The sequence below is a fragment of the Lissotriton vulgaris genome, chromosome 8 (genome assembly GCF_964263255.1).
Source record: "Lissotriton vulgaris chromosome 8, aLisVul1.2, whole genome shotgun sequence".
Classification (NCBI taxonomy): domain Eukaryota; kingdom Metazoa; phylum Chordata; class Amphibia; order Caudata; family Salamandridae; genus Lissotriton; species Lissotriton vulgaris.
Window position 1 is genome coordinate 858,536,365 of NC_141696.1, and position 14,013 is coordinate 858,550,377.

The window sequence follows — 14,013 nt, forward strand, 5'->3', positions numbered from 1 at the left end:
GTATTTGTTAACCCATCTTTTGCACCATGCTGCATAAACTGTAAAATAATAATGAAATAATAATTTCTTTTTTTCAAATCAGTGGCGTAACTGGGGGGGTGGGGGGGGGCGGAGGCATTTCACTTGAGGTGAGCAATTTTGGCGACCGTAAGCTAAGTGGTTTCCCTAGTCGCTCTTACCTGCACCGACCGTCACTGGGCGGCAAGCTCAGGGACCGCTCTGGACGGCAAAAGCTCTAGCTGCACCAATGGTTCAAATGATTTTGTTGATTCCTAAAAAAGTATAAATCTAAGCCACATTTACTTGGAGGAAACATCTAGATCTAAACTATTTTAGCTGAATTTAGCTGTAGTCTGACTGGGGCAGCAAAGCAGCTGCATGTTACGTCTAGTGCACAGGTATCATTCATGTAGCATGTGCAGTGTCAGTGGGGCCCAGCAGTAGGAGGGGCCTTCTCGCATCCAATCATGACTGTCCTCTAATAGGCAGCTGAAGAGCAGGGAGCTAATTTTCCTCGCCTCCGTTTGTGTCTAAAAACATCTATGCTATGCAACTGGGTTCTGGCATCCACATACCCAAGAATTTCTGGTTGAGTGAAATATTTCTAAAGGAAAAGCACTGAACACGTCTAGACTGGCAAGGTATCCAATGTTAAAGAAAGAAAGAAGAGCAGAAGACAATTTCCAATGAAAAAAATAGTCCTTCCAGTTCTCTAAAAATAGGTAGCTTAGACGTAGGGAAAGAATGGAGAAGCAACGTGTTGCAAGGAAACCAAAGTCAAACACCTAGATGAAGTATACTTAAACAAACAGAGATCAGCAGATTGAAGGCATATCGTTGGCACACAAAAACTATACTGTCTTTGAGACAGCCCACGGCCGTCAAATGGGATTTTGAGTTTTGATTTTAAAACCTATTCTCTCTTTCGCGACCAACCATTGTAAAAATCCATGCAAAGTACCAGTTAAATCAGTCCTAGTGTGTCTGATTTCTAAACCAAACGTAGGTTGGAAACTGTGGGGCCTCAGCACTTACTTTATGGTACAGATAATGAGCAGGTAGATTCTCTCACAATGTATAGGTACAGGGTTCCAATATTTTTACATTTTAAAGAAAATGTCAGATGAGTGTTTATATGCTAAACATGACGGTATAAGTCATGGAGCATACCAAGATGTTGCACATCCTTTTTATGACATCTTGCCCTAGTAGCACTCAAGTGACAGAACAAGATATTTTTTTCTGTAAGGTATGAGATATTTAGCAGTTAAGCCTCCATTACTCCCATGTAATTTCATCATATTTCTGTTTCGATAACCCCAAGGGTGCAAGCAGTAATGAAAAGCAACCTCAATTCTCAATGTAGGAGTTATTACACTTTCCCTCCACTCTCCTTGCAAGGGGAGCTGGTAAGTTCTATAAAGGGCCCTTATGCATGGATCCCGTGGGGAATCCTTTTCACATAAAAAGGCAAATAATGAGTTCATGAATCTAATAACACAAATGATATGTGAAAGTATTCATTTACATCAGACATAGTACTGTGTCATGGTCAAATATTGACTGATGAAAGATTTAACAATTCGATAGTTGCTAGTTGGCAAAGAAAATATTTTGAGTGCTTGTCAATTGAGTTGTATGCAAGTATGAGGGTGTATTCTAGACTACATCATAGAATATTGAAATAAAAAATAGCTTTTACCTTTCTATGTCTGTCTGTGTCACGCGATTTTTCTCTTAACCAATCAATGGTGTGGAAATCCTCATATGTTCCAACATCAGGTAATGGCTCATCCAGGAAATCCATTAAATTGCTCGAGCCATTCATCTCCCCTGCATTACTCAAGTTGGTATCTTTAAGACAGAAAATCGAAAAAATAAATTAATGTAAAATACAGTTTTATTTGAGAAAGATAATAACCATCGAAATTAATTTTACACAACAACTTCTTTCACGCACAAAAATCCATAGTAATAAAATAATTCAGCAAGCTAACACACTGACCATGCCCACTAAAGGAAAATGTCCTTGGTGACAGTGAAAATTATTCTGCAAAAGACAGCTAATACCAATTTGCCGACCCCTCCCCTAGAACTTTCTTTTCTGCAGATCTGAAGCACACATGATCACCTGGCTCTCTAAAACAGCTAAAAATATGCGTTTGCTTATGACCCCTTAACACACTGAACACTAATCCAGAGTCAGCTATGTTCAACCTTTGAAGACTCATCCAACAGCCCCACATCTTGGGCCAGATGTACGACCCTTCCACCTTCCACCTCGAGAACAACAACTCCGCCACCCTGATCGACAACATTGGCCTCCGACAACTCATCACCGAACCCACCCACGCCGCCAGCCACACGCTCGACCCAGTCTTCTCCACAAGCACCCACGTCGCCTTCAACCACACTACCGAACTCCACTGGACCGACCACCGATGCATCCACTTCACCTTCAAGAAACCAACCACGCACCACCACACCCAACAGCGGCCTTGCCGCTGCTGGAGAAAAGTCACAGAAGACCAACTGACCTCCACCCTCGCCCAGACCCACCGACTGACCCCACCGACACAGACACCGCCGACCGAAACCTCAGACAATGGATCAACAACTACGCCAACACCCTCGCCCCGATCAAAAAACCCTCCATCAACCACCCCAGCAAGAAAGCCGCCTGGTTCACCGAAGAACTCCAGACCTCCAAACGAACATGCCGGAAGCTTGAGAAGAAATGGCTCCAAGACCGCGCACCAGACAGCCACGCAGCTCACAAGGACGCCATCCGCAAACATCACCGCCTCATCAGAACAGCCAAGAGATCGTCCTTCAAAACCCGACTGGACAACAACGCACACAACAGCAAAGAACTTTTCAACATAGTGAAGAAACTCTCCAGCGCCAACACCAACGACATCCTGCCCTCGCAAGATCTGTGTGACTCACTGGCCACCTTCTTCCATCGCAAGATCGCCGACATCCACGACAGCCGCATCTCCTCATCCAACCCGACCGCCACAGACCCCACTCCGAACGCCACCTGCACCAACCAGCTGACCTCCTGGTCCCACGTCAACGATGAAGAGACATGCAAGGTCATGAACTCCATCCACTCAGGATCTCCATCAGACCCCTGCCCATACCACGTTTTCAACAAAGCTGACGCAACCATTGCACCTCAACTACGGAAAGTCATCAACATTCCCGGAAAGCTGGAAACACGCCGAAATCAACGCCCTCCTCAAGAAACCCAAGACGGACCCGAAAGACCTCAAGAACTTCCGGCCCATCTCCCTACTCCCCTTCCCGGCGAAGGTAATCGAGAAAATCGCCAACTTACAGCTGACCCGCCACCTCGAGGACAACAACATCTTAGAGCCATCCCAGTCCGGATTCAGACGCAACCACAGCACCGAGACTGCCCTCATCGCCACCACAGACGACATCAGGCGCCAACTAGACAACGGCGAAACTTCAGCCCTCATTCTCCTGGACCTGTCAGCCGCATTCGACACCGTCTGCCACCGCACACTAAGAACACGCCTCCAAGAAGTCGGAATCCAGAAGAAGGCCCTGGACTAGACCACGTCCTTCCTCTCCGGCAGAACCCAGGGAGTCCGCCTCCCGCCCTTCCGATCCGAAGCCACCGACTTTATCTACGGCGTACCCCAGGGCTCATCCCTCAGCCCGACCTTGTGCAAAGTCTACATGGCCCCCCTCGCACAAGTGGCCCGCCAGCACGACCTGAACATCATCTCTTACGCCGACGACACCCAGCTCATCCTCTCCCTCACCTAGGACCCGCACACCGCAAAAACCAACCTCCACGAGGGACTGAAGGCAGTCGCCAAGTGGATGAGGAGCAGCCGTCTGAAACTGAACTCATACAAGACGGAGGTCCTCATCCTAGGTCCCACCCCATCTGTGTGGGACGACTCCTGGAGGCCGACCGCACTGGGAGCAGCTCCAACACCCACAGACCCGGCACGCAACCTAGGTTTCCTCCTCGACTCCTCCCTCTCCATGTCAAAGCAGGTCAACGCCATATCCTCCTCCTGCTACAACACCCTCTGCATGCTTCGCAGGATCTACAAATGGATCCCGACTGAAACAAGAAGAACAGTGACCCAAGCCCTCGTCAGCAGCAGGCTGGATTACGGCAACGCACTCTACGCAGGAATCCCGGCCAAACAACTACAACAACTACAACGCATATAAAACGCCTCCGCCCGACTGATCCTCAATCACCTCCAACCTAAAAGACCTGCACTGGCTTCCCGTCCACAAGACGATCACCTTCAAGCTCCCCACCCACGCACACAAATCACTCCACAACACCGGTCCAGCCTACCTAAACAACAGACTCAACTTCTAAACCCCGCCCGCCAGCTTCGCTCTACCAGCCTCGCCCTTGCCGCTGTCCCACGCATCCAACGAACAACCTCCGGTGGCAGATCCTTCTCCTTCCTCGCCGCCAAGACCTGGAACGCCCTCCCCACCCATCTGTGGCAGACCCAAGACCTGCTCACCTTCAGAAGGCTCCTAAAGACCTGGCTCTTCGACCAGTAGCAGCCCCCCCACCTCCCCCAGCGCCTTGAGACCCTCACGGGTAAGTAGCGTGCTTTACAAGTTCACTGATTGATTGATTGATTGCAATTTAGGAGTCGCAAATTGCACCGCTCTACGACTTGCAAAATGTAGGTCACAAATTGCATGTCTCATTAATATTCATGAGGCAGATGCAATTTGCGACCCCATTGGGAATGGCTAGCATTCCCAGCGATGGTGGCCTGCTGGGTCAGCAGACCACCATGTCTGGGTCTGCTTTTTAAATAAAGCACGTTCTTTTTTTAAAATGCAGCCTGTTTTCCTTAAAGGAAAAAGGTATGCATTTAAAAAAGAAAAATTTTAAGTTTCCGTTTAATTTTTTAAGAGTAGGCAGTGGCCTGTGGGACCACTGACAGCTCTTAAAAAATATTTTCACATCCACTCACAAAGGGGAAGAGGTCCCTTGGGGACCCCTTCCTATTTGCGAGTGGCTTACCACCTACTTGAAGAAGGTGGTAAACTGCAAGTGTTTTGCAACCGCAATTGCAAAACAATTATTCACTGAAGTGCGACTCGCTATTAGGAAGGGACGCCTCTTCCTAATAGCGAGTAGCAAACCCTATTTTGCGAGTCCGTAATAGGTTACCGACTTGCAGAATAGGGTTTGCACATGGGGCAGACCTATTTTGCAGTCACAAACGGGCCGATTTTCTGTTTGAAAACGCAAAAATCGGTCACACATCTGGCCCCTTATGTCCTTCCCCCACCACTGTACATACATATTTAACTTAAGCTGTTTGGGAAACAAAGTAAATTAGTATTTCTGAGATTTTTCATCTAATGTCTCACAGAATAAATCCACAGAGCAAGTGCAAACGAGTATCTCATTCCAGCACGACACACGTATGACAACGCCGACTCTAAGGTTTCGACATACGATGCCTACGGAGCCAAATGTATCATTGACTACATTCTGATAAGGGCAACCGACATGAAATTCTGAGGACTCAATGGAAGTTAGAAAGCTAACATTATGTACTAGCCCTGGACATAAAACACAATATAGTGACAGAGCCGAGAGAAGTTAAAAAATTTGAATAGCACATGGGACATCGGAAGGCAAATGAGAATGAGATGGAACCCCCAATCTCCAGTCCAACGCAGAGGAATGAAAAACAGAATCAACTACTGTTGATCTCTAAAAGTGTTTCCTGAAAGGTCCTACAGAGCGCAATAAACTATTCTTCTATGATGCACAATTGAAAACATTAACCCGAAAGCTTAAAGAAGGTGCACCTTCAACAAACAATCAGTAACTTCAAAAACATCCCATGATAGACGGTTGGATGAGGAAGGCGATAACAAAAAAATTGAATTACAAACAGTTCACAGTGACTCAACAAAAAATTAAATTACGCATGATCTAGCTATAAATCCCCAATTCAGAACAAGAAGAACTGCTTTGAATGCTAAGTTGTAAAAACATGAAATTGCAGCTTTGGGAAATGATTCACAGGCCTTCTGGCTAACACCTTCTGGAGTCAAACATCACTGAAGAAGTCTGGATAGCCCACTTTTCTAAAATTGTCACTATCACAGCTGAGCAAACAAGCCTTCAGGTCATATACCACAAAAATAATCAGCAAAGATGGTGACAAATCATAGATCAAGATCGTCACCAAAGACAAAGTGAAGGAAGCAACAAGCGACCTGCAAAAGAGAAAAGCCCCAGGTCAAATACCACCGGAGGATTTCCTTTCTGACCCAGATTGGTAGGCTGAAATAAGGACAACAATTTTTACAGAGATCATCATCCTAAATCAGTGCCCTACTTCCTGGCAAAATAGTGTCATCATTCCAATAAGGCAAAAAAATGCCCCAAAGTTCTACAGGCTAATTTGCTTAATAGCTATCAATTGCAAGATCGTCTCAAAACTGATATTTGAGGCCCTAGGTGAGTTGACCACAAATCCGAGTATCTTCCCCTCTATCCATGGAGGTTTTAAAAAAGGACTCTCAAAGATCGCCCAGATCATCACATTGATACACATCATCCAAAAATTCTGCAACGCAAAAAAAATGTCTCTATTTGTGCCATTCTTAGACTTCTCTTCAGCTCTTGATTTGGTCTTAAGGCACCACCTCTGGGAAAAACTGTCAAAAATCAGCATCAACCCAGCTCTCCTTTCTATAATCAAACTACTGTATTTTGGAACAACATCCGAGGTAAGAAAAAAACAATAACAGCTTTTATTTATATATTTATATATATATTTATATATATCAGAAATGGATTAAAGCAAAGTTGCCTTTTCGCACCACTCTTCTTTTCCCTTTCCACCACTGATTTGTACCCAGATGTCCGAAAAAATAACAATGACATCCCTGTAATAAACAGCTGCAAGAGGCCAGCTCTTTATATGCCGATGACTCAATTATGATTTTCATGATCCCCAGGCCCATTCAGGAACAACTTGGAACCATGGAAGAATACTGCAAAGCGAACAAGTTAAAAATCACCACAGGTAAAACAAAAACCATTACCTTCAAGACAAAAAATGGCAAAAACATAAGTGGAAGAAGTTGACTATTTTAAATACCTGGGAATAACAACAAACAGAAACCTTAAATGGACAACTCACATTCAATCAACACTAGTAACATCTGAGACTGCATCCAAAGCCATCTTGAGGATGGTACGAAACATGGACAGCCTTTTTCCACCCACATCCAAAAATGTTTTTGAAGCAGAAGTGGGAAGCCAAATTTCATATGGAGCACTAGATATGGGGCTTCAACAAGACTGCAAGCCGCTTAGGCTGCTTCATGAGGATCTTTTGGAAATGAATCATTGGTCCCATCCTCGTGTGCACACTGATGTTCCTCTATGAAAACAGAGGTTTCAAACTGTGTTGTTCATTTGTTAAATGCGTATTTATTCAGCAGAACAATTCATGAATCAGTTTCATTTTCATTGTACAATATTCGTTAGTTAATCATTTCTTAACATTTTGGCACTGTCCTTCATATATATCCAATGCATTTCGGGGCTATTGTCTGCCCCTTCATCAGGGAAAAGGATACTGTAACAAAATCAAATAAAATAAAGTAAGCATAGGGTAGAATGGTCGGTGGGTTTGTGAGCTGGTTCGGGGCAGTGGCTAGGGACAGTGTTAGGGGAGGGGAAGTGTCGAGTTACGAGGTCACCTTAAAAAATTCCATGCCCGTGAAGGGGGATAAACAAACACTCGATGTTGTGCTTACGCGTGCCGAGGTTCAAGTAGTGCATGGTTCTGAAAATGAAAGGGTAAAAATTTGTAAGTGGTCATAGCCTTACAGAGTAGGTTCTGTTTACAGATCCGTACTTCTGCTCGCTCGTGTGTTTGTCGGTGGACTAACCTAATTACGGATGCCTGAAGTTCGTAAGTGTTCTGCTCGTCTACGCCGGTCAGGACGGAGGCGTCTACTGCCGCGTTTGGTCAAATTCAAATGTTGTGGTCACGTGTTCATGAATAGTAAAAAAAGACTCATACTCTCTGTGGTGACTGGGTGGTCTGTGGATTGGTTAGTCTATCGTAATTGGGTTATATGGGGTGTAGTGAGATGAATCGAATTGAAGATAGAATAATCACTGTATTACGTGATTGTATGTTAATTCTGGTGGTGGATGCAACGTTCCTCAGTGTTAATCTCGGGTGACAGGGGTGAGGTGGGGGAATGGGGATAAGCAAATGATAGTATATCAATCCTTACATGAAAAAAACATAAATGGTTACCACATCGTAGAACAAATTAAAATGAAGGTGAAAATGGTGAATTCACACAGGGAACCTTTAGGTGCCCCAATTACAACACTTATAGGTAACAAGAGAGTTCGATTCTGTCATTCAAGCCGAATGGCTTCTGTGTGGATAGTCTTTGAATCCAGGTATTTTCTCGTTGGAGTAGATATTTGGTATTGTCTCTACTTTCGGTTTTGGGGATGGTTTCCAGTACAATGAACTTTAATTGGGAAATGTTGTGTTTTTCTTCCTGGAAGCGTGTAGCTATGGAGGATTTACTGTTTTTCAATCGAATGTTTGACTTGTGTTCTGTCAGTCTGGTCTTAATTTTGCGTTCGGTCTTGCCAACGTAAAGTTTCCCACAGGGGCATTTGAGGGCATAGATAACGTTGCTGGAATCGCATGTGGCGTTGACTTGTAATTTAATTGTGTTGCCTTTCATTGGATGGTTGATTACGTTTCCCTTTATGATACTATTGCAGTTCCCACAGTTCAGGCCTGGTTTGGTACCCGTATACTTCATGATTGGTGCAGGTTTGTATTGAACCAGTTCTCCTAAGTTTTGCGCTCTGGTGAACTACAAGTTGTTGGTACCAAGTATCTTGATATTTAAAATAACTTTGATACAAAGTGAAAAGCATAAGTTCCATCAAGAATGTTTGAAATTGAGTGTCTATAGTAGAGTCCAGTAGGGCTTTTTCTATTGCTTCTATACCTAAAGAGTGAGGTATAGAGGTGTATAGTGATCGCACATCTGTCTAGGTATAGAAGCAATAGAAAAAGCCCTGAAAAAATATCTTCCATTCTCTCAAATGGCACGAGCAAAAAGAATCACATCAGACTCCACCAAATCCGTACAAAGAATCGAACAAGTGGCTACTAAATTCCAAAATAGAGGATACCCACACAACATCATCGAGGAATCCAAACACAAAATTTTAAACACAGACAGACAGAAATTATTACAACCGGGCCCAAAAAAACAACAGACCCGTATTGTGGTAGTCTCCAAATACACGACAGCCAGCACAAAATTCAAACGGATCATATATCAACACTGGTCACTACTAAACTTGGAGCCAGACTTTAACCAAGTCTTCTTGGAACCTCCCTTATTCGCGTTCACCAGAGCGCAAAACTTAGGAGAACTGGTTCAATTCAAACCTGCACCAATCATGAAGTATACGGGTACCAAACCATGATTGAACTGTGGGAACTGCAATAGTATCATAAAGGGAAACGTAATCAACCATCCAATGAAAGGCAACACAATTAAATTACAAGTCAACGCCATATGCGATTCCAGCAACGTTATCTATGCCCTCAAATGCCCCTGTGGGAAACTTCACGTTGGCAAGACCGAACGCAAAATTAAGACCAGACTGGCAGAACACAAGTCAAACATTCGATTGAAAAACAGTAAATCCTCCATAGCTACACACTTCCAGGAAGAAAAACACAACATTTCCCAATTAAAGTTCATTGTACTGGAAACCATCCCCAAAACCGAAGGTAGAGACAATACCAAATATCTACTCCAACGAGAAAATACCTGGATTCAAAGACTATCCACACAGAAGCCATTCGGCTTGAATGACAGAATTGAACTCTCTTGTTACCTATAAGTGTTGTAATTGGGGCACCTAAAGGTTCCCTGTGTGAATTCACCATTTTCACCTTCATTTTAATTTGTTCTACAATGTGGTAACCATTTATGTTTTTTTCATGTAAGGATTGATATACTATCATTTGCTTATCCCCATTCCCCCACCCCACCCCTGTCACCCGAGATTAACACTGAGGAACGTTGCATCCACCACCAGAATTAACATACAATCACGTAATACAGTGATTATTCTATCTTCAATTCGATTCATCTCACTACACCCCATATAACCCAATTACGATAGACTAACCAATCCACAGACCACCCCGTCACCACAGAGAGTATGAGTCTTTTTTTACTATTCATGAACACGTGACCGCAACATTTGAATTTGACCAAACGCGGCAGTAGACGCCTCAGTCCTGACCGGCGTAGACGAGCAGAACACTTACGAACTTCAGGCATCCGTAATTAGGTTAGTCCACCGACAAACACACGAGCGAGCAGAAGTACGGATCTGTAAACAGAACCTACTCTGTAAGGCTATGACCACTTACAAATTTTTACCCTTTCATTTTCAGAACCATGCACTACTAGAACCTCGGCACGCGTAAGCACAACATCGAGTGTTTGTTTATCCCCCTTCACGGGCATGGAATTTTTTAAGGTGACCTCGTAACTCGACACTTCCCCTCCCCTAACACTGTCCCTAGCCACTGCCCCGAACCAGCTCACAAACCCACCGACCATTCTACCCTATGCTTACTTTATTTTATTTTATTTTGTTACAGTATCCTTTTCCCTGATGAAGGGGCAGACAATAGCCCCGAAATGCATTGGATATATATGAAGGACAGTGCCAAAATGTTAAGAAATTATTAACTAACGAATATTGTACAATGAAAATGAAACTGATTCATGAATTGTTCTGCTGAATAAATACGCATTTAACAAATGAACAACACAGTTTGAAACCTCTGTTTTCATAGAGGAACATCAGTGTGCACACGAGGATGGGACCAATGATTCATTGACCTCACAACCCATATGTTTATACGTTAACGTCGCGGGACACTTGACGTTACTTGTGTGGCACCTAAAAACGTATCCAAAATTCTTTAAAAACTCTCTGTGCATCTGCCCTACAAACTTTGAAAGATCTTTTGGAAATCACTGTTCAAGAGTCCACCAAGCTTTCCCACAGTTGCCCCAGATTCAGACAAGGGCTACCTCTCAATTGAAGTTAGCTGCCAAATTGACCCATACAATATGGGCTAAAAAGGACTACAAGCTTCTCAGAATTATTTGGTTGGCTGTGGCTGGAAAAAGCCCTTTCCATGAATATTAAGTCATATTTTGTAATGTATTGGGCAAAAATACACAGCGTCTGCCTACAACCCCGGAGGGCCAGCCGCTATGACAAAAACAGGCTGAGCGAAAAGTGCAATACGAGGCAGTACGTTGCTGGAGCAATCTCTCACATCAACATTATCGGCAAGAGCATAACATCATACAAATAGGATAAGAGAGGTTTAATTTTATGTTTTTGTCGAAATGAACACAAACAAACAAACACATGGTATCATAGTGGCAAGGGTTGCTGGAGGTGGGGGGGGGGAATGGATGTAGGAGAAACGACGATGGCGAGGGGGGGGTGGCGCGCGCAAGAGAACAAAGCATGTGGTGAGAATAGGAGAGGAACGCAAATCACGGGAAGGAGGGGAGAGGGACCTCGTAGTCAAGCGGGGGAGAACAGATGTCTCCACGATAAGTATTCCAGGGAGCCCAAACTCTGGACCACTTCCCTGGACGCCCCCGGGCCACATATACCGTCTTCTCTCGGAACATGGACCAGTCCATGTTCTCTTTCCAGGCACTTAGCACTGGCGGTCTAGGGGAGCCCCAAAGCTGCGCAATATCCCCCTTCGCGATCATATTGCCTAGGGTAACCCAAAGTGTCTGGGCAGCAGTGCAATCAGACGGTTCCCACACATTCAACAGGCAACGACGCGCCTCAGGAAGCAATGGCACCCCGTGACACGACTCATCACATCATGCACCCTAGACCAGTACGCTACAATCATCGGACATTCCCACAGAACGTGAAGAAAGGTACCATCCATCCCACACCCACGCTTGCATCGTCCATCCGAAACCAAACCCATTCGCACCAGACGCATTCCAGTAAGATACACGCGATGGAGGATTTTCAATTGGACAAAGCGAAGTCGTGCCGGAATAGCCACCTCCTTAGGGGAGGACACAGCTGACTGCCAGTCCTCGTCGTCCAATTCAAGTCCGTCAGCCGTCCAGGCAGCCCGGAGCTTCTCGAGCTGGTCAGCTCTGTTATTAATGAGCTTTTTGTAAATTAAGGAGATGGTACTGTCTGGGACGTGGCCATCTAGAACTCGATCCTCCAAAGGGGAGGACTGCGGAACGTCCGTACCGGAGGGGAAGACAGAAGACAAGGCATGCCTCACCTGCATATACCGGAAGTGCTCCCTATCATCGAGCCGGTATTCCAGCTTTAGTGATTCAAAGGACTTAACCGCGCCACGTGCCCACAGGTCCCCCACCGTGCTAATCCCAATCATGTCCCATTTCTCAAACCCTTTCGTCTTCCACAGGTTGCCCAGTCGTTCCGAATCATACAGTGGCGTCATACGTGTCAGTCTACCACCCCAGCCCGTGGCCACCGTAGCGTCTCGCCATGCCCGCACAGCACATTTCGTTGGGCCCGTAAGGAGTCGGAAGGGGGCCTTAGAGTACAGCGCCCTATTAAAGTTCCCACCGGGCAACAGCAGTTTATCCAAAGCAAAGGCAGGAGCGGGCTCCGGAGAGTATGTCGCATGGTTGATGGCGCTCAGGTGCGAGGCCCAGTAGTATCGTCTAATATCCGGCAGCGCAATACCTCCGTCGTACCAGGAGAGCGTGAGCTTGGATAAGGCAATGCGGGCACGGCCGTCCCAGATAAGTTGCCGCTGTAAACTCTCGACTTCATGGAAATAGCGAGCTGGAACAGGGTCGAAGAAATTTTGCAGGGCATAGAGGAATCGGGGGAGCGACATCATTTTAAAGAGCGCCGCCCGGCCTAATGGAGATAGGGGCAGATCGCGCCAACGCCGAACATCCTGCTTCAGTCTGCGGAGCGGAGCATACAAGTTCCGCTCATAGCGGACCGAAGAGATCATGGATACATGGACCCCCAGATACTTAAAACCGTCAGTCGCTACCAGGATGGGAAATCTGCGGGGGAGAGGCGGCAGAGTACCAGCTATGGCGTAGACACAGGACTTGGTCCAATTAATGACAAGTCCCGAGTTCTTACCGAAGGACGTGAGGACGTCGAAGAGAACATTGAGTGACTTCTGAGGGGAAGTGAGATAAAGGAGGATGTCATCCGCGTACAAGGAGACACGATCCTCGAGGTCAGGGGACCATCGGATCCCTTTGATAGAGGGTTCCCACCGGAGCCACGCGGCAAGAGGTTCGAGTGCCAAAGCGAATAAAAGCGGAGAAAGGGGACAGCCTTGACGTGTGCCACGGCCCAAGGGGAAGGGGTCTGAGCACCTACCATTCACCGCGACCTGAGCTAGCGGCTGTTCGTAAAGAAGCTTGACCCATGCGATGAAATTGGGGCCAAAGCCAAATTTAGCGAGGGCTGCCCATAGGTAGGGCCATTCAATAGTGTCAAATGCCATCGTGGCGTCAAGGGAAGTGACTACTGCTGGCTCGGAGAGAATAGAAGCTCTCGCGAGGACACTGTGGAGCCTACGCAGATTAAGAGCAGTGTTTCTGTGGGGGATGAAGCCGGATTGATCCGGGTGGATCAGGTCACAAATCACAGCAAGCATCCGATTGGCCAGCACCTTAGCGAGGATTTTGGGTTCCGCATTAAGGAGGGAGATGGGGCGGTACGAGGCACAACGGTCACGAGGTTTGCCATCCTTATAAATGACCACTATGGTAGCGAGGCGCTGCTCAAGGGGGAGGCATCCAGCCTCAACCGCCTCGAGAAACATGTGACGCAGGTGGGCAGCCATCTTGTCGGGGCAAAGTTTGTAAAGTTCAATG

At 45.9% G+C, this 14,013-nt stretch overlaps 1 protein-coding gene across 1 annotated transcript in view; it reads right to left on the reverse strand.

The window, feature by feature from the left end:
- Positions 1–14,013, reverse strand: part of CLCN4 (Cl-/H+ antiporter 4) — a 301,238-nt gene that overhangs the window by 191,587 nt on the left and 95,638 nt on the right. The window contains exon 3 of the mRNA XM_086934785.1: positions 1,703–1,854. Within this exon, the coding sequence (XP_086790911.1) occupies positions 1,703–1,854 (152 nt within the window). The remainder of the gene's footprint in view (positions 1–1,702; positions 1,855–14,013) is intronic.